General features: G+C 54.1%; 1 protein-coding gene across 1 annotated transcript; it reads right to left on the reverse strand.

Moving 5' to 3' along the window:
• Nucleotides 1-2,287: 2,287 nt before the first annotated feature.
• On the reverse strand, nt 2,288-16,005 carry CDCP2 (CUB domain containing protein 2). The gene is made up of 6 exons (XM_032844160.1): nt 15,927-16,005; nt 12,431-12,778; nt 9,607-9,942; nt 8,335-8,688; nt 5,253-5,431; nt 2,288-2,614 (listed from the first exon to the last, which is right to left on the reverse strand). Exons 1-6 carry the CDS (start codon nt 16,003-16,005, stop codon nt 2,288-2,290), a joined length of 1,623 nt encoding a protein of 540 aa, XP_032700051.1.
• Nucleotides 16,006-18,104: the final 2,099 nt, after the last annotated feature.

The raw sequence follows: 18,104 nt of genomic DNA on the forward strand, positions 1-18,104 counted from the left end.
CCCCGGCTCACAGAAGAACTGCTTCCTCTCAGCCTAGCTCCAGCTTTTCATCACCTAATGACCCTGGGTAAGGCATTTCCCTTCCCAAACCTCAGTTTCCTCATCTGTGAAATGGGGCAATTCTGTCTGCCTTACCAGGAGGTTTAAGTGAGCGGATCTACAACCTAACTTGCCACATGGTCGGCGCTTGCAGGAAGTCGCTATGACAGTGGAGGCGTCAGAGGTGATAATGACGCTTGTCACATACGAAAAACAGAAACCGAAGCCAGAGAAGGAAGTGGTCTCCCTAAAGTCACACAGCAAGTCAGGGGCAAAGTTGGGCGGAGAACTTGGCTTTCTAGGCCAGAACTTTTGTGTGAGCTCATAGGGCAAAGGTAGTCACTGAGGTGTGTTGAATCCTTCTCAGGAGCTGCGCATAGTCATGCAGGATCTCATGTAGTATCCCTCCCCCAGAACTGATGGAGCAGGTGTTATTCACATCACCCCACTTTGCAGGCAAGAAGGCGGACCCTGTGGGATGCCCTCAAAGAGGATTTGGTATGTGACAAGTCCTGTCCAAAGAAACTGAGACCCAGGTGGTTGGTAGGCTGGCAAAGTTAGCTTAGCATCTGGAGGAGTCTGAAAAGGAGAAGGTGGGTGGGAGAAAAAGAGGAAGGGGCCCCTCCTCCAGGGGCCTCCACCCTGACAGGCCAGGATGTCAGTCAAGACTCCCCTGCTGGCACAGTACCCTGCCAGACTTCCCTTGCTCATTGTGTTGCTACGTTCTCACAGCACGCTATGAACAGTGGCCCCATTTTGCAGATGGGTATATCGAGGCTTATGCAATCTAAGTGACCTAAGTGCCCAGGTTCACATAACTAATAAGAAGAACTTGGACTTGAGCCCAGTTCTCCTAATGTCCAGACAACTCTTTTCCCCTTGCTTAATTCATTTTTTACTTTGTTAGCTCTTTTCTCTCTTGTTTTTTCTGCAAGTTACCAACTGTCTCCTCCCTCTCCCTGACACTGCTACACCAGATGTAATTAAGCATCCTGAAGGCAGGAATCTCATTTGACTTCTTCGCTGCTGTGTGCTTGGAACCCATTACAACAGTGGGGACAAAGCTGGAAACAAGCAGATGTTGGCTGGGTTGTTGAAGGAACTGTAACCGGGCTACAATATGTTTAATTGATACCCGTGGTCAGCAGGGTCCATGTGGAGATTTCTATTGATTGTGAGGGATTCATTATGCAAATATACAGGTGGGCAGGGGAAAGCAGTGTTATTGTAACTGCGTTTTTTTGTTTATTTTTCATTAACAAGTTTGTTCCACTTCTTGATCCATAGAGCTCTGGGGACGGCTGGAACAATTTTCAGGAGGATGCCAGAGCCCCTCTCAGAGGAAAACACCGGAAACCCAACCCCCGCCCCCTCACAGGGTAAACGTAGAGAAACACTGGGTTGCTGGAGTAGGTCTGAGTGAGGTCCAATGGCAGAAGTCCCTCAGTCTCCAAAGAGAACTCATCTGAAGGGGAACATCAGGGGAGTCAAGGACCCCCATCGATGTAAGGAAAACACCAGCGTGAAAGAGACACCAGTCCTCTGCTTGCAGCCTCCCTGCGGTGCACAGTGTGGGCCTGCCAGTGTTTGACACAGGGATCCCACCCAGCAGTCTCGCTGCCCCCTCCCCAAATAGGATCCACTGGGGGGCGCACAACCAGGCGCCAACAGCAACACCACCAGGCGGAGGCTGGGATGACGGCGTCAGCTCCCTTTCTGTTCCTGGAGTTTGGAGGCGGTTGGGGTTTGCTGGAGGCAAAGTCCTCAAGGGTCTTGAGTCAGTTCTGGAGAGTGGAGGGCCCTGGACGGTTACTGAGCTTCCTGCCAATGAAGGCTTGCGAATAGCGATGAGTTGGAAAAATAAGAGATGCCCTTATTTTTACCCCGAGTTGGTGAAGCTCTGTGTATTTATGGACGGTCGGTTTTACCCTCTGTCCCCAGCTCTCCACATTGGCAAGTAACACACACCGGAGACTTCTTTCGATAGCAGACTATCTTTGAAATCGGTAACAGTCACACACACACAACATGCCGTAGTTTACAAAGTTCGGATCCATCAGGCTCTTCTCTGAGCCTCATGCCAACTCTGTGAGGTAGAGGGCGCATGGATCCTCCTTAGGAAAGTGAGACTCAGAGAGGGACGGTGACTTGCCAGTAGCAACCAACAAGTCGATGACACCCGGCCCTGCCCCTGTTGTGGGACCCCCAGCTGCCCCCCAGGGAAGACCGCACCCAGCTTCCTGCCCACTCACAGCAGCATCAGGACCACGATGGCAATGACCATGAGGACTCCGGCTAGGATGCAAAGGCCCAGGAAGACAATGTCACTGGTGTCCTGAGCTACCATGGCCACAGGGCCCTCCGGGGCCTCCACCTCATCCCTGGGGGGTGCTTCCTGAAGGTGCTCGGCTGTGGCAGCATAGGGCCCAAGCCAGTCGGAGCCAGACAGCAGATGGACAGAAGCCTCCTTGCGCCGTGGCTCACAGCGGACCTCATACTCATGGATGTCCTCCTGCCCACCAGCCGAGAAGTCGATGTACAGCACACTGACGATCACCAAGGTGTTGTTCCTCCTCTGTGGGGGTCAAGGGACAGTCACTCACACCTGAAGGGGCCAGGCCTGACCCTGTGCCTCTAGATAGTTGGGGATTCTAGGGGATTCTAGTGCCAAGGAAGAAGAACTTTAGGAGCCTAGGTTCTAGGCCCAGCTTGGCCACCGACTCCCTCCTCACTTGGAACCTCAATGTTCCCACCTGTAAAGGGGACACTATGGGGTGTCTGGAAGGATATCAGATCTGATGGGTCCACGCTTGCTCTGGCTTCAAGGAGACGGGGTCTATGAAAGATAGTAACAGCAAGGACATCTGCCTTGTTCCAGGCTCTGTTTTAAGAATGTTATCTCATTTCATTCTCACTACAACCCTCCCTTATTGGTACCATTTAATCCCTATTTCACAGATGAGGAAACTGAGGCCCGGAAGTTAAATCCCTTGTCTGAGGTCACATGACAAACTGACAGGGAACGTGCGCTCACCTGGATCTGCCCAGCTCTTAGCTGCAGGGCCTCACTCGAACCAAAGAGGGTAGAACCAAAGTGGGCTTTAAAGCATCTAGTTCAATCTCCCTTTTTGGCAATTTACTGATGTGACTACTGAGGCCCAGCAAAGGCAGTACTTTGCCCAGAGCTGGGTCCTGAAGCCAAGTCTCCTGCCTCCCAGTCGGAAGCTCTATCCCTTGGCTATCCCTTCCTTCCTCCTGGAATCCTTCCCCCCAATGACACCTGCAACCATGGTGTGTCCCTCCTTTTGAGTTCCTGGCCATCCCAGTGGCACCACCCAGGGTTAAGAAGAGCCATTGAGGAGTGAAATGAGGGGCGCACATCCCAGTGACCTTCCCTACCCCTGCAGAGGAGGGAGGCAGGAATCAAGTTGCTAAGAAGACCATGGGGTGTTCGGGCCAGGATCCGAGGGACAGCATTGTGATGGGCAGTCTGGTGGGGTCCAGGGCAGGGGGCTGTATTGGCCTACTCTCCCCACCTGCCCCATGTCCACAGCAGCCGTTAGACCCCTCAGGCTGCCTGATCTCCCACGTCCAGTGGTGGCACTTCTGAGATGAAGCTTCTAGATGAGTAAGTTGTCTCACATGGAGTGGGCAGGCAGGAGCAGTAGGGACCTGGCGTCCCTGGACACTGGGCCACCCCTCTGAGTTACAAAGGGGCTTCCAAAAGGCTCTGATTCCACATCCACAAAGGAGGCTTCTGCATCTGTGCCCTCGACCTGTCTGTCCCCAGACCCTCTAAGGAGGACTGGTGTCCTGGATTTTTGTGGTATAGAACAGGGACACTGGGCGAAGGAAGACAGGGCCTGTGAGTGGAAGGGGACCCAGTAAAGTCAGTCCATGTGATAAAGAAAGGAGGAAAAAAAATCACATAAAGTGGAAGTTCTAGGGGTTTTTGGTGAGCGAGAGACTTGAAGGGAAAAAGCCAGCCACACAAGATGCACTGTTATGGTTATGAAATCAAGTCTCCAGTGTTTTTTAAGAGATGCATTGCCTTGGCATTGCCTTGGGCTGTTCGAGCTGTGCCTCTTTGAGAGCAACTCAGGGCAGAGACGGGTGTTCATGCATGTAGGACATATAAGGGCGACACTAGGAATCCAGGAGTCTAAGGTGCTCAGCCTTTATGTTTCTATGGCATTAGCCCCAAGATTCTGTGATTCTGTGGCTCCAAATTATGGTAGAGGTTCCAGCCTCGGAGCCACTGAGAGTCCGTCATACTTCCTGGTTCTCAGCTTCATGGTTCCCTGCCTCTGGGATTCTCTGTCCCCGTCATTTCATGACTCTGTGGAGTGTCCACAGAACACCCCTGGGGGATTTAGGGCACAGAGTCAGGGTGAGGGGAAATCTTCTTGGTGGCCAAGACTGCCCCCACCTCTCTCCTCAGGTCAAAAGGACAGAAGTCACCGGAGGCTGGGGGAGTAGACGGGTGGGCTAGAGGGGACATTTGGCTAATGTGGGAGGCAGGGTGGCACAGTTTGCTGGGAAGTGCATGGTTTCTGCCAAGCCAGTCTGGCACATCCCCGGATACCAAGGCGTGAGGGTGGGGGTGGGCTCTCCATAGAAGGGGGGTGTCTCTCCTTTCCCCTTTCACTTGTCCCCAAGAATGCAGACATCTGAGATACTTGGGCCACGGCCCAGGGACTCTGAGGGCCCCAGATCTGGGGTCAAGGCCTTGAAAATATACGGAGTGGAAAAAATTCATCTGTAAGCCATGCTGCCTTTGGAGGGAAGTGGATCCCATTACGTGAAAGGCCCTTTTGTTCTGTGGAGCGCAGGGGCCATTTGGATCACAGGTTGGGGAAGGGGCAGCTGGAGGCAGCCGGGCTCCTGCAGCTCTGAGTCTTGAAGTGGTGAGGTCTGGGTGATGGGGAGTTCCTGGGAGAAGGGAAGGAACATCAGGAAGGCCTCCAGCGATGGTCAGGGTCAGGGCCTTGCAGGAGGAATCTTCAATAGGGTTGTCGCTGGGTTACACAGCAGGGCTCCCTTCTCTGTCTCTCATCTGAGTTCTTTGTCCTGTCTACACTGATCCAGTTTAGTGGTGGGGTCACTGAGCCAGGAAGAGAAGCTGAATTCTCAGGAATGGCAGGTGCCTCTCAGCAGGGGTCAGGCCCACTCCCTCCCACCTGCCCTCCCCACCCTCCCCCCCCAGCCCCTACCTGAGACTCAGTGCCGCAGGTGTCAAAGCGGGCCTGGATCCGGAAGGTGCCACCAGCTTCCTGGGCAGCACAGTTGCGGCTGCCCAAGTAGACCTTGGTCCGCTCCAGGGGCGCCAGTGCCTGTGCGGAGATCAGGATCTGGAAGTCCGTGCGGGAGCAGCTCACGTTCATGGGCACGACTGGGGACGGAGGGAAGGAGCTGCTGGAGGCCTTAGGTCCAGGAAGTCGGCCCCCACCACCCTGAGACCCCATCCAAGGGGTGATGTGTGGGAAAACCGGGGCCCAGAGTCGGGAGACATCTATGCAGCCTAATGGGGATGTTTCATGTGTGTTACTCCATTTCACTCCATCAGACTAGGAGCTCCCCAGGGCAGGCACCTGGCCTTCTTGTGTCCTCACAGCCCAGCACTTGAACTTGGCAGGTGCTGCGAATTCTGTGTGAATGAATGAGTGAATGAGTGAGTAAGTGATTGAATGAATGAATGAATATTCTTAATCATAAGAAGAGCTATGATGTGCTGATCTCCTTACCATGTGCCCAGCAATTCATTCAACCATTTAACAAATATTTCTTGATGGCCTACTACGTGCAGGACACTATTCTAAGCACCACAGAAAAAGAAATGGAAAAAAAAAAAAAAAACCAACAACCCCAACAGCCAAAACTTCCTGCCTTCTTGGAGCTGATATTCTAGTTGGGCAAGGGGGCGATATGGATGTAAAATGAAAGATGTGTCAGAGCGGGATGAAGGAAAATCAAGCAGAGAAGCAGGACAGGGAAAGGCAGAGTATGTATGGCAGTGGGGCAGAATGGCAGCTTTGCAAAGGGCGGAGAAGGAAGCCCCACTCTCTCCCCACGAGGACCCCATGCGGTGGGCACAATGAAACCCAATTTACACTTCTGGAAACTGAAGCTCTGAGAGGTGAAGTTGTGTGCAGGGGTTGAGCCGGGATTTTATCGATGATCCCCCCCTCCATCCTATCTGGGGGGCTCCTGCAGCCCTCCAGGGCCAGACGGTGCAGCTTTTCATGTCTGGGTGTATTGGAGTATGTGTGTGTGTACGGGGGGAGTTCGGGCTAGAGAGGGGGCAGTGGAGGGGGAGGGAGGGGTGGCCAGCGGGCGGGCAAGGGAGAGCGGGCAGGCAGAGGCCCGGAACTCTCAGGCCCTCTCGGGGAAATGCCTCAGACATATTTCAGCCTCTCGTGTCTGGGCAGCTAGCGATTTATCGGCCCGCTGTCTCCCACAATGATCTCGGTAGCGCTGAACGGCGCAGCACCCTGATTGATGCTGAGGTTGTCCTCTAGCCGGGAGGCCACCGGCAGCCTGGGCCACCTCTGGAGCTTCGCCCCAGCATGAGTGCCCCTGTCCGGCCTGGGGTCCCACAGGAATCTGGGCAGGGGGGTGGGGCAGGTGGGAGTGGGGGCTCCTGCCCCTGGAACAGTCGGGTTCAGAGTTGCCCCACCCTCGAGCTCTGTAGGCTCCAGAAGAAGAAGGGGCTTGTCCAAGATCCCTCATTGCTGGGAGAGGGAGGACCCAGGCCTGGAAATAAGACTATCAGAACCAAAGGGGACCTTAAAGGTCCTTCACCCAGTCTCCTCATTTTACAAGTGGGATAAGTGAGACCCGCAGAGAAGAAAAACCACCTGCCGGCTAGCTGTGACAGACCCCGTCTCCCCGGCTCTCTGGAGTGAAACCCTAGGAGGGGTCGCTCTCCCAAGGGATAGCTCTCCTCCCCTAGGTTATGGATGGAGCCACCTGGGGCCCTGGAGGGTGGGTCTGCCCAGGCCACTCACTGCCACTAGCTCGCTGGGGTGCAGCCCTGTCCTTCCCCATCACCACTTGTGTAGGGGCTAAGGACAGAGGGAAGATGCTTGAAAGCAGACCAGGCTTTAGACGCATGCGTGAGGGAGAGAAATCCACCCTCAGCAAGGATATCTCCTGTTCCCTCTTTTCATCCAAATGACCGCCTGCAGAGGGCATTCATCGACCCCTTGCATGGAGGAGGCCACTGGATGGTCGGTAATAGCAGCATTTGGATGTGGCCCTGGTCTGTCTGAGCTCAGCTCTGGCTCCCTGCTGGGCCACAAAGAAGGCAGGCAGGGGTTCTAGTCTTGGCTGTCTCCCCCGCCCCCCGTCACCCCCAGCCCATGGGACTACAGTGAAGTGTTTCCTCTCCTTGCACCTCCCTTTCCATACCAAGCACAATAAGAAGCTTTCACCTCCTCAGGTAGAGGGCAAATGGGTCCAGAGCAGGGGTTTTTCTGGGCCCATGGGCCAGGGAAGGGTGGCGGGAAGAGGGGAGAAGATGGGGGAGGCTGCTGGCAGGCAAATCTAACAGGCACTACGGAAGCTGGAAAAACCCAGTGCCAACGTCCTCAGCTGCCTCTGCAGCTGAGCATGACACCTGGCCAAATTCAAATATCAAGACCAAAAAGTCTTTTAAGGACTTCTGAGAATGCCTTCATTTTCCTGATGACGGGACATTTGTAGCTGCCATCTCCTCTACGGTCTTCCAGCCTGGAATGTGGACATGATGTCTGGAGTTGTGGCAGCCATCTTGCAGTCATGAGGTCAAGAGAATCCCAGAGATACCAGCTGAGACTGTGTTAAGTCCCTAACCCAACAAAGCAGCTCCCTAGCTCCAGACTTCTTGTTATGTGAGGAAAACAAAAGCCATGTCTAAGCCACTGCCAGTCAGGATTTATGACCAATACAAGCAAAGCCTGTCCACATCTCCATGGTTATACCAACTGTTTATCATAAGGAATATGGCCATATTTTGTGTACTAACCCTGATACACAGGACAAACCATGCATGAGAGATGCCAGGGGCCCAAGGGGAAAGGAGGGAAAAGGGGGGACCTAGGGCACGTGGAGGGGAAGCTGGAGAGACAGGGCTCTGTGGGGTGGAAATAAGCAAGGGCCATATCGGTGTGGTCTCAGGGGTCCCAGGGCAGCAGTCGGTGATGCTGTAGCCTCCCGAGAAGAGATTGGTGGGATGGAGGGAGGAAGCTGTGAAGGACCCCAGACTCGGCCCCCATCCCCGCCATCAGCACACCCACACCATCCACCCCAGCTGACCTCCAATGTAGGCCACGGAGAAGCCCCTTCGGGTGGTGCTGCGGTCTGTGTGCAGCAGAAGCAAGAGCTGGTTGTGGCCCGAGGTGACTGGTGCTGGCAGGTGGTGGCCACACCAATTTCCCAGCAGGGGGGCCTCCTCACTGGCCCCATCAAAGGCCGCCAGATAGTCGAAGTCACAGGTCCTGGTCAGGCTGTTGGGTCCCTCTAGGTCCAGGTCCAGGAAAAACAGCCTGATCCGGTAGTCTGGAGGCAGGCGGATGGTCCAATGGCAGTGGATGTTGTTAGGGTAGGTGCTGGGGTACTGGGGACTGGAGAAGTTGCCCCGCATGGCTGTGTACACCTCCTGGCATTCTCCTGGGTTGGGGAGAGTGGGACAGAAGGGATAACAATAAGAAAAGTTGGAGACTGTCACCCTCTTGGGCAGTGGGCTCCATAAAGGTCCTAAATCCAGCCTGGTGGGTGGTGGGCACCATGGCTGGCAAACCAGACAACTGATCCCAAAGCCTGCTTTAAACGGAAACTAGCTGAAGGCCAGGACTCTCATTCCAATTAGCAGTCCACTTCACAAGGGCTGGTCCTGTTAGGAATTCAATCACCAGACCTAATACTTGTCCTTGGAGTTGAGTCCAAACTTGGACTTGACAGACAGGTGGCTCATGATATGACTTTGTGCATTTTCTCACTGCCCTACATCCAGCCCTACCTTGTAGCCTCCCCAAACAACACCTAGCATACGAGCACACTAAACCCTCTTTGTCCTTCCTGCCTTCAGGCATGCTGATATCTCTTCCCAGAATACCCTTCCCTTCCTTCTGCCTCCGGCTAACTCCTTCAAAGCACTAGTCAACTGTCTCCTCCTCCAAGAAGTCATCCGTGATTCTTACTGTTAACACAGATCACAGTGTGTTGTTGTCGTCTATTTCCTTCTCCATCTCCTCCACTGTCTAGTTCATTTCACTGTCAAGGGTTCATTCATTCATTTGTACACACACTGAATCCCTTTTATGTGGCAGGTACAGAGACAAACCCATAGGAGCTCGGTCAGGGAGATCAACATGCCAACCACAAACATAAATGATAAATGTTAGATTAACGCTGCAGAAACAAAACCAAAACCAAACAACCTCCAGAAGGAGTTGAAAGATTGGACTAATTCTGAGCCATTTGGGAAGACGTCACAGAGGAGGTGACATGCTTCTACCTTGGCACTGGCTGGGCAGGGACACACACAACATGCACAGAGACTCGAGGTACAGCCCCAGCCCCTTCTACCTGAGAAGTAGTAGGCCTTGAAGCCCCGGCCTCCAATGTTAAAGTCAGACTTGAAGATCACCTGCAGCTCGTGGCCCAGGGACACAAGAGTAGGGGGCCGCATGCTGCCACAGTAGTGATGCCCGTGGGCGGGGCCAGGCCCCCCAAGCACGGCCACGTAGTCATAGGTGCACTCCTCATTGCCTTCCACCTGGAAGTCCATGAACACCAGCTTGACGGTGGCGGGGCCGGAGGCCCGGATCACCCAGTGGCACTCCACGTTGTTGGGGTAGTTGTCTGGGTACTCGGGGCTGGTGAGGACCCCTGAAAGGCCCGTCAGGACGCCACCACACACATCTGCAAAGAAGCCCTCCTGAGCTGAACTTTCTTCCTCCCCGTGGCCCCCCAAGCCCCTCCCTTGGGAACCGGATATCCCCCAACGTGCCTCCCCCATGGGGGGGATGTCACCCATGGGAACCTTGGGAACCTTGTCACCATCACTGAGCGCTTGCTAAGGGGCAGGCATAGACCTGGCACTTGGCAATGACACTGTCTTTGACACCAATACCATCACCCTAGGGGAATGCACAGTGGTTCTCCCCATTTTATGGTTGTGACAGTGGAGGCACGGAGAAGGTAAGTAACTTACCTGGGGGAGTCTGGGTTCACCCAGACCAGCCCTGAGACAAGGGTGTGAGCGCAAGGACTCTATGTGGGAGATAGAAGAGCCAGTAAAGGGCATTGTCAAGCCAGCTGCCAGCCCTGTTGGGGGAACTCTGGGAATGGCGTCAGGCACACACTCAGAGTTATGTGACTTGAGAGAAAGGGAGGTGGGATAGTCATACACCAGCTCCCAAGAGTCCAGGCCGAGGGCTGGGAAGATGGAGGTAACCTGCCAAGACTTCAGAAGAAACCTTCACATAGAGATGCGGAGGTTGGCAGGAGCCACTGAAGTGACGAGGCCCCAGGAATCTGGGTGGGGCCCTGATGGCAGGCGCCCCCCCCCGCCCCGCCCACCCCAGCTGGTAACAGGACGGCAGGACCTGCCTGGCTGCAGAGCCTGGGCACTTGACCTTGAGATTCTCACTGTCCCCTCCTACCAGGCCCACTGCGCAGGAATGTTCCCAAAGCTCCCTAACAGAGGAAACAGAGGCTTGCAGAGAGGATCTGGTGAAGTGGAGATGGGCTTGAAGTCTGAAGACAGGTGTCCGTCTTCAGCTCTGTCCTCTAGGAGGGCCACGACCCTGGGCAAGTGACAGCCTCCCTGAGCTGCGTGGGAATACGAGAGGTCAGAAGACCTGCCCAGCCTGAACCAGCAAGCACAGGCTCGTGCAGAGTCTCTGAGGCTGATGAAAGAAAGCCTTCTGGAGCCCAGCACTGCCCATCCAGCTAGGAGGTGGGTGGTGATGAATGTCCCCACCAGCTGGAGGCCGGGGAGGTGGAGTGGCGGGCAACCTGGTTTCCCAAGACTCCAGAATCTCACCCCAGGGCTTGGCTTTGTGAACCGGGCATTGCTCTGGGTGGGGTGGCTAATACTTCCTTTGTCCTGGTGTTCCCACTCTCAGCTGTGTCACCTTGGGAAAGCACACCCCCTCTCTGCTCTTAACTTCATTGTTTGTGAAACGAGACAGCAGGTTTTGACAGTCTGTGAGATCATTTTCCATGTAACACCCTTAGCAGAAGCTTTTGAGCTGTGTTCTGGAGCTTTGCAGCCGCCCCCCGGGGCATCTATCTGCCTGCATGTGAGGCAAATTTCACTCCTATGCTGTCTTCAAGCTCTCTTTAATGAGCTGGACGACAGTATCCACAGTCACAGGTCATATGCAAAAATTTCACTTATTGGAGGCCATTGTACTGACTTCTGTTTTCAGTGATTGGCTTATAATAAGCAAATGTTAAAAACGTGAACTTCCAAAATACAGTAAATGCTTACCAAGAAAATACTCCCTTTACCTCCTTTCTATATAAGCTTCCATTTGGTCTAATGGTACTCCTGTTTTTAAAAATTTGGAAACATTGCTTACGGTATTATAACTTTGATACTCTAACATTTTAAAAACTGAAGAGTCCAAAACTCCAAAACCATATTGAGACTGGTCTGTAATTCTTGTGTTTCAGCATTCCGAAGTTTTGTGCCTCTAAAGCCAGCTCAGGGAGGGGTGTCCCACCGGAGCCTCCCGATCATTGTTTTGGGGAACCCTGTGCCCCAGGAGCATCTGTGGGTGTCTGTGGCTTGAGCTGACATGAGTAAGGCCTTGGGAGAAGGGAAGAGGTTTGAGTGTATGCAGAGAGGCTAGGAGACTGGTGGAAAGGGGAGGAGAGCAAAGCCTCTGCTCCCCTCACTAGGACCAAGGGGCGGGTTTCCAGGCTGAGGGAGGGAGGGGTAGGGCTCGGCAAGGTAAGGGGCATTACGTAAGGCTTGGGGAGGGAGACCGTCACCAGCTCCACACAGATGGCCCTCATGAAACTTCTACTCCAGAGGACTTGGGGGGAGGTGTGGGGGCGGGGGGGTCCCTGTGACTGTAAGTGACAGGGCACCGCAGAGGGACAGGCAGCAGGGGTAGCATGGTGTCCTCCCCTTCACCCTGATGCCATGCATGGGATAAAAAGGACGATGGCGAGCCCAAGAGGCCTTGCCCTGGGTACAGTGAGACCTTCCCAGTGTTCCCAGGACTGCTGCCGTGAAGGTGGGGACCCACAACCCCCTCGAACGCCGTTGGAAGCTGTCCTGACCCCCGAGCTGCTGCAGCAGGGTCACCCAGGCTCGGGAGCAGCCAGCAAGCCCTGCCTCAGCCCCTGGCTCTCTTCCCCCTCCCCCGATCCCCGCAGGGCCCCCCTTCCTTGCCTTTCTGGTAGCCTGCAGAAAAGCCATGGCTGGCCACGTGCTTGTCTGAGTGGAAGACGACAGACATGACATGCCAGGAAGAGGTGAAGGGTGGTGGGGGCACCTGGCCGCAGAACCTCCCCAGCAGGCTGCCCTTGTCCCCCGAGGCCCCGTTGTACACCTCCAGGTAGTCGAAGCCGCAGGAGTCGTGGTACTCCAGGTCGAAGGCATGGAAGGTGAGTAACACCGACGAGCCCTCGGCCACCACGATCAGCCAGCTGCACTCTGTGTTGTAGGGGTAGAGCCTGGGGAAGTTGGGGCTGGAGAAGTTTCCGGAAGGTGCTGAGAGCACACCCCCACATTTGACACCTGGAGCAAGAGGGAAGAAAGGCTCAGTCAGCACTGGGGCCCTGGGTGGTGGACCTGGCCACAAAGCTGGGTCTTTGGGATGGGGTGAGGGAGCATGAGGCCGTGACCTAAATCAATTCATGGATGTGTACGTTTGCTCATTCATCTGCTGAATCCTCAAGTACTTATCAAGCACATTTTTACTCATTCAACAAATACCGTCTGAGGGCTAGGCAATGTTCTAGGTGCTGGGGTTTCGGCAGGGACAGAACAGACAAAAAAGTTCTTGCCTTCTCGGAATCTCCTGTGGGCTTCTGATGGGAGCACAGATGATAAACACAGCGAGTAAAACAGAGCATCGTGAAGAGTGATTAGTGCGACGGAGAAAAACAAAGCAGAGAGAGGAGATGGAAGCGTCCGGGCGGACCTATAATTTTAGATACAACAGTACTATATGCCGGATCCTAGGCGTGTGCCGTAGGGAATTTGAAAATTACAAATGCTAACACCCCCACCCTCAGTGAAGAGGAGCACGGCCTGTTTCACTGTAGTCACGAGTGCATTCTTACATGCACGTGTTTGCTTATATTTAAAAAAAGAGGGACACCAAAGTGGCTCAGTGGGTTAAGCCTCTGTCTTTGGCTCAGGTTATGATCCCAGGGTCCTGGGATCGAGGCCCGCATCCGGCTCCCTGATCAGTAGAGAGCCTGCTTCTCCCACTCCCTTTCCCTCTGCTTGTGATCTCTCTCTCTCTCTGTCAAACAAATAAATAAAATCTTTTTTTAAAAAAAGAAAACAATGGAAGGAAACAAATAAAAATGATTTTCTGTCAAGGGAAGGAGTAAACACACAGGAGGGAAACAGGCATGAAGCTAGACCTCTTTCAAAGCGACTTGTGTTATAATTTTGACTTTATAATCATGAATGACTTTTAGTACAATTTTTAAATGAGCGAAAATCCATTTTTAAGTAACCCCTAAAAAATCCCAAAGTGAAACGAAAGAACTTAACTACATATCAGGTTGGAAACACATTCACATGGAGGAAAATGATCTCAGATGACTTGGAAATATATTTTTTGGACTGTGCCTTCCTAGTGGGATATGTCCCCAGGACAGAACGCAGCACAAAGAAATCTGAAACTTGACTCAGGAGACTTATTGTTTGTAGTAACAGTCAGAACTGCTCTCTTACAGTATTTTATAAATTGGAATAAAGCACGTCTGTTAATGTCAATAGAAGCTAAGATGTTCCACGTAAGAGGAGAGCAATACAACCATAAAATTAAAAAATTAAATAGAATGCTTGTGATCTTCAGTGTGAATTAAAGACAGTATGAATTTAAGATTTATTTTTATTCAAAAAAAATTAATTTCCTAGCTCTGTTCACTGAAAAGGCCAAAAAGCATGTACTGGGCCTGGGCTGACTCAGCACGCACCCCGCACCCCCAGGGGGAGCGCACTGTGGAATGGGGGCAGCTGTCAGCAATGCCATAGGGGGCCCGAGGGAAGGGGGGCTAATCTTGCTGGGCCAGCACTGTTAGGGGAGGGACAGGTTCACAGGGAAGGTGATGTTTGAGTTTGACCAGGAGGGACAAGAAGGTCGTTTGTGGGGAAAATTTGGAGGGAGGAAATGGTGCAAATTCACAGTCACCTAGCCTCCCAGAGCCTCAGTCCTGCATCTGTGAAATGGGGTGGCTGTGAGCACCGATGAGACAGAATTACTCCCTCAATGGCCGCAGATGTACACCCAGCTCAGGCCTGACCAGGCTCCAGGCCTGACTCCTATGGCAGGCCAGGCAGGAACCCTGTCTGATTTGTGCCTTTACAACAAGAGGACAGAGAGACAGCCTGTCCAGTGTCTGTCCTTGTCCTTCCCCCAGCCCTGCCCACGGGACAGCAAAAGCCCTGGGAGTGTTGGAGCAGAATTCCTGTGGCCAAGGAGGCCCCAGTTGCTGGCACAAGCGGAGGCCTTTTTCTCTGGGACTCAGACGTCCTGAACCCCAGGGTCACCCTGGGGCCGCAAAACCCCCGAGGCTGGAAAATAGGAACAGCTGGCTTCTCCCGCTACAGGAAGGAGAGAGACGCCTGGGTACCCAGCCCACCTCCGCCACCAATGAAGTGACTGACCCATTCTCTTTCCTCCTCCTCCTCCTTCTTTTTTGTTTTTTTTTTTTTTAAGATTTTATTTACTCACCTGACAGATAGAGATCACAAGTAGGCAGAGAGGCAGGCGGAGAGAGAGGAGGAAGCAGGCTCCCCGCTGCGGGGCTCGATCCCAGGACCCTGGGATCATGACCTGAGCCGAAGGCAGAGGCTTAACCCACTGAGCCACCCAGGCACCCCTTCCCTTTCCTTCTTTAAGCCCCACTTGAGCCTGTAGGAAAACCAGGTACTGAGGGCTGCTTGCTCAGCGCTCCCCCCCCGCCCCAACACGCACAGCCCTTGAAGACCAGTGAAATGATACTGTTCACAGACAGGCACACGACACAACAGGGCTGGAGCAGCACAAGGCAACCCGGGGCCAGAGTCAGGCACAGAGTTTTGGGAGCTCCCAGGTGGGAGCCTCTGAGGCTGATGGAGGATGTGGAAGGCTTCCTGGAGGAGGTGGTATTTGATCTGAGTTTGATAGATGAGAAAGAAAACAGGGACCTTCCAGACAGAGGGTGAAGCATTTCCAGAAGGGGTATGATCCTCTGCCAGAGCACGGGGTGCCCAAGGGACACAGGGGACCGAGGCTAGATGTTTTATAGAGATTGGGGTCAAACATGCGAGATGCCGAATGCCATCAGGAGGAACTCTGATTTCACCTGGCTTGCGGTGGGGAAGTGCAATAAACCTTCCACTGTTCTCGGAGCCACTCCCTTAGCCCTTGGTAACTATGTCTCCTTGGACAGGTTATTTAACCTCTCTCTGCCTCAGTTTCTTCATCTGTAAAATGGAGGACTCATGCCCACCTTGAGGTTTGTGGTGAAGATTAAATGCAATCATATTTACAGGCACTCTGCAAATACTGTCTTTCACCGTCTCAGAAGCAAAGACATCCAACTCAGTCAACTCCCCCCAGAAAGGCCTCCTGCTTTCTGGCCTCCCACATGGAAACCTTCTGAGACCCTGGCAGCCACCCTCCACCCCCTCACAGAGCCTGCCTGTCCTCGTGAGCACCTACCTTTCATGGCATGGGCCCTGGGGCCTGGGCCCAGCAGCACCACCACCAGCAGCAGACAGGACCCCAGCTCTGCCAGCATCTCCTCACTGGGGGGCCCCCGCAGGTCTGTCGAGCTTGGGGCAGGCCAGGATCTGAGGGTCTGGAGCAGGGGAAAGAGAGAGGAGTCTGAGAGGGCCTCCAAGTTAATGGTGGCCTGAATAATTCATCGGCCCCTCGAATTAGTAAGCTGATCCCCAGGTGCTCCCTTCATTCCACCCTAAGGTGACGGATCTGGTATCACTGTCTTGACACATTCTGAGATCTGCATTGGCCACACTGTATCGGGAAGGGAAGCATCTCAGGGCGGGAAGGGAATTTGGTGGTGAAGGAAGTGCGTGAGTGTTGGGGCTGGGCAGATCTGGAAACCACCCTAAGTTGGCCTCTAGGCTGCCGGGTGGCCTTGAACAAGTCATCTAGCTCCTCTGGGTCTCAGTCTTACTCATCTGTCCAGTGGGGCCATTCAGCCCTGCCTGTAGGAAATGGAAGGTTGTGGCTTGTGCTGCAGCCCAATGGCTGTCCCATCCCCATCCACGGGGGAACTGAAGGGACCTTCTAATTAGTGGGACGAGGGGGAAAGGCATCTTTCAGACATGCTTAGATTAGCTCAGAGGGAGAGCGAAGGAGGCTGGAGTGGGCAGCTGATGGGGGAAACGATTATTTTCATGGAAGAAAGCAGCCAGAGTAACAGAATGGGAAAATTGTATTGTGCATCTCCTATAGCAGATCTGGGCCACAGCATAAATTCCACAGGAATATTAGCTATTACCTCCTTGACGGGTCCACAAACCTTGCCTAAGCATCACCCTGTGCCAGGCTGGGTGCTAGGAGTGGGGCCACAGGAACGCCTTCAAGGGCTCTGCGTCCCACAGGAAACAGGATCTAGTTCCCCCGGGAGCCATATTTGGTTCTGTTCAGCCCAGAGCTCGTTCCTCAGCTCCTTCTCTGTGCAGAGGCTGCACAGGGCATCTGAGGGAAACGCAGCACCTTCCTGCCTCCAGAGGAGCCTGGGCTCTGGTTGGGCCGACAAGGCCTGATTCCTGTCCCTGCCACTCCTGCCGGGCGGGGCAGCCTGGGAAAGTGGCCCACCCTCTCTGAGGCCTCAGCTCCTGAGCACGAAGAGGAGGAAGCTAGTAGCTTATGGTCTGCTGCAAGGATGAGAGGAGATGGTGTGTGGGAAGTCTTAGCTGGTGCCTGGCTCTGTGTTTGGGAGCAAGCACGATTTTTATTTACCTGGGAGGAACTCAGAGGGCCAAACCACATGTTGCTTCTGGCCCATCCTTGCATCAGGAGGTCCCCAGGGAGCCCTCTGCAGCCAGCATGGGAGGCCACCTGTCAGGTGTTCAGCAAAGATCATCGGGGATGGTCGGGCCTGAGGGATTGGCTTACCTGTGGGGCTTGATTGGCAGCAACAGAAAAGTTCTGCTGTCCTGGGCCATCTGAGGGGACAGGAGCTTTTGTCTCTCACACACATACACCCCATGTGCATGAGAGAGGGCACAGATCTGGTGCCTGCTGAGCACTGGGCCTGGTGCCGGGAGCCTCACCCCAATGTGCGGGTGCCCGGCCAACGTCCCAGACGCACGTCAGCCTCCCCGTCTCACAGAGCAGGAAACAAACACCCAAAGGGTTTGAGCCCCTTGTCTTGGGTCGAGTTGCTCCACAGGAAGACCCCGTGACAAGGATTCAAGGGCCAGTAGCTGATTTGGGAGTTGTTCCCAGGAAGCAGGGGCAGGGGTGTGGGGAAGCAAGTCAGGGGTGAGAAGAAGCCAGTTGAGGGCATGCCAGAGAGCAGGTGCCATTGTGGACGACCGAGCCTCCACCCCCACAAGCACCTCCAGGAGGCGGTGCAGACCATGGCCCCACGGTGTTCCAGTGAGGGGTGAGGAAGGGCCCCGAAGTGCAGGGGTTGCAGCCAGAAGCCCAGGAATGGTGGAAAGCAGGGATGTGGGCAGGGCCACAGGGGCTCCAACGGAGTCGTCCAGGACAGAAGACTGTCGCCCTTAGCGTGGCTTCACCCTTGACCTGTTCTCCCTAGAATCACTCACCCCTGAAATGTTCATTCCAGCCCTGAAACAGCCTCTCTTCCCACACTCATGGAACCTCTGGTCTCCTTCCCTGCCCTTCTCCCCACAGCTGGCA

This window comes from Lontra canadensis, unplaced genomic scaffold (assembly GCF_010015895.1).
Source record: "Lontra canadensis isolate GAN:19392208 unplaced genomic scaffold, GSC_riverotter_1.0 scaffold148, whole genome shotgun sequence".
Lineage (NCBI taxonomy): Eukaryota > Metazoa > Chordata > Mammalia > Carnivora > Mustelidae > Lontra > Lontra canadensis.

Bases quoted from the DNA above. Each gene is read 5' to 3' on its own strand.
- CDCP2 (XM_032844160.1), bottom strand. From the start codon at position 16,005: ATGCTGGCAGAGCTGGGGTCCTGTCTGCTGCTGGTGGTGGTGCTGCTG. The intron at 12,779-15,926 runs GTAGGTGCTCAC...CTCTTGCTCCAG, and splicing joins CAGGGCCCATGCCATGAAAG to GTGTCAAATGTGGGGGTGTG. The intron at 2,615-5,252 runs GTAGGGGCTGGG...TGACCCCCACAG, and splicing joins CCTGCGGCACTGAGTCTCAG to AGGAGGAACAACACCTTGGT.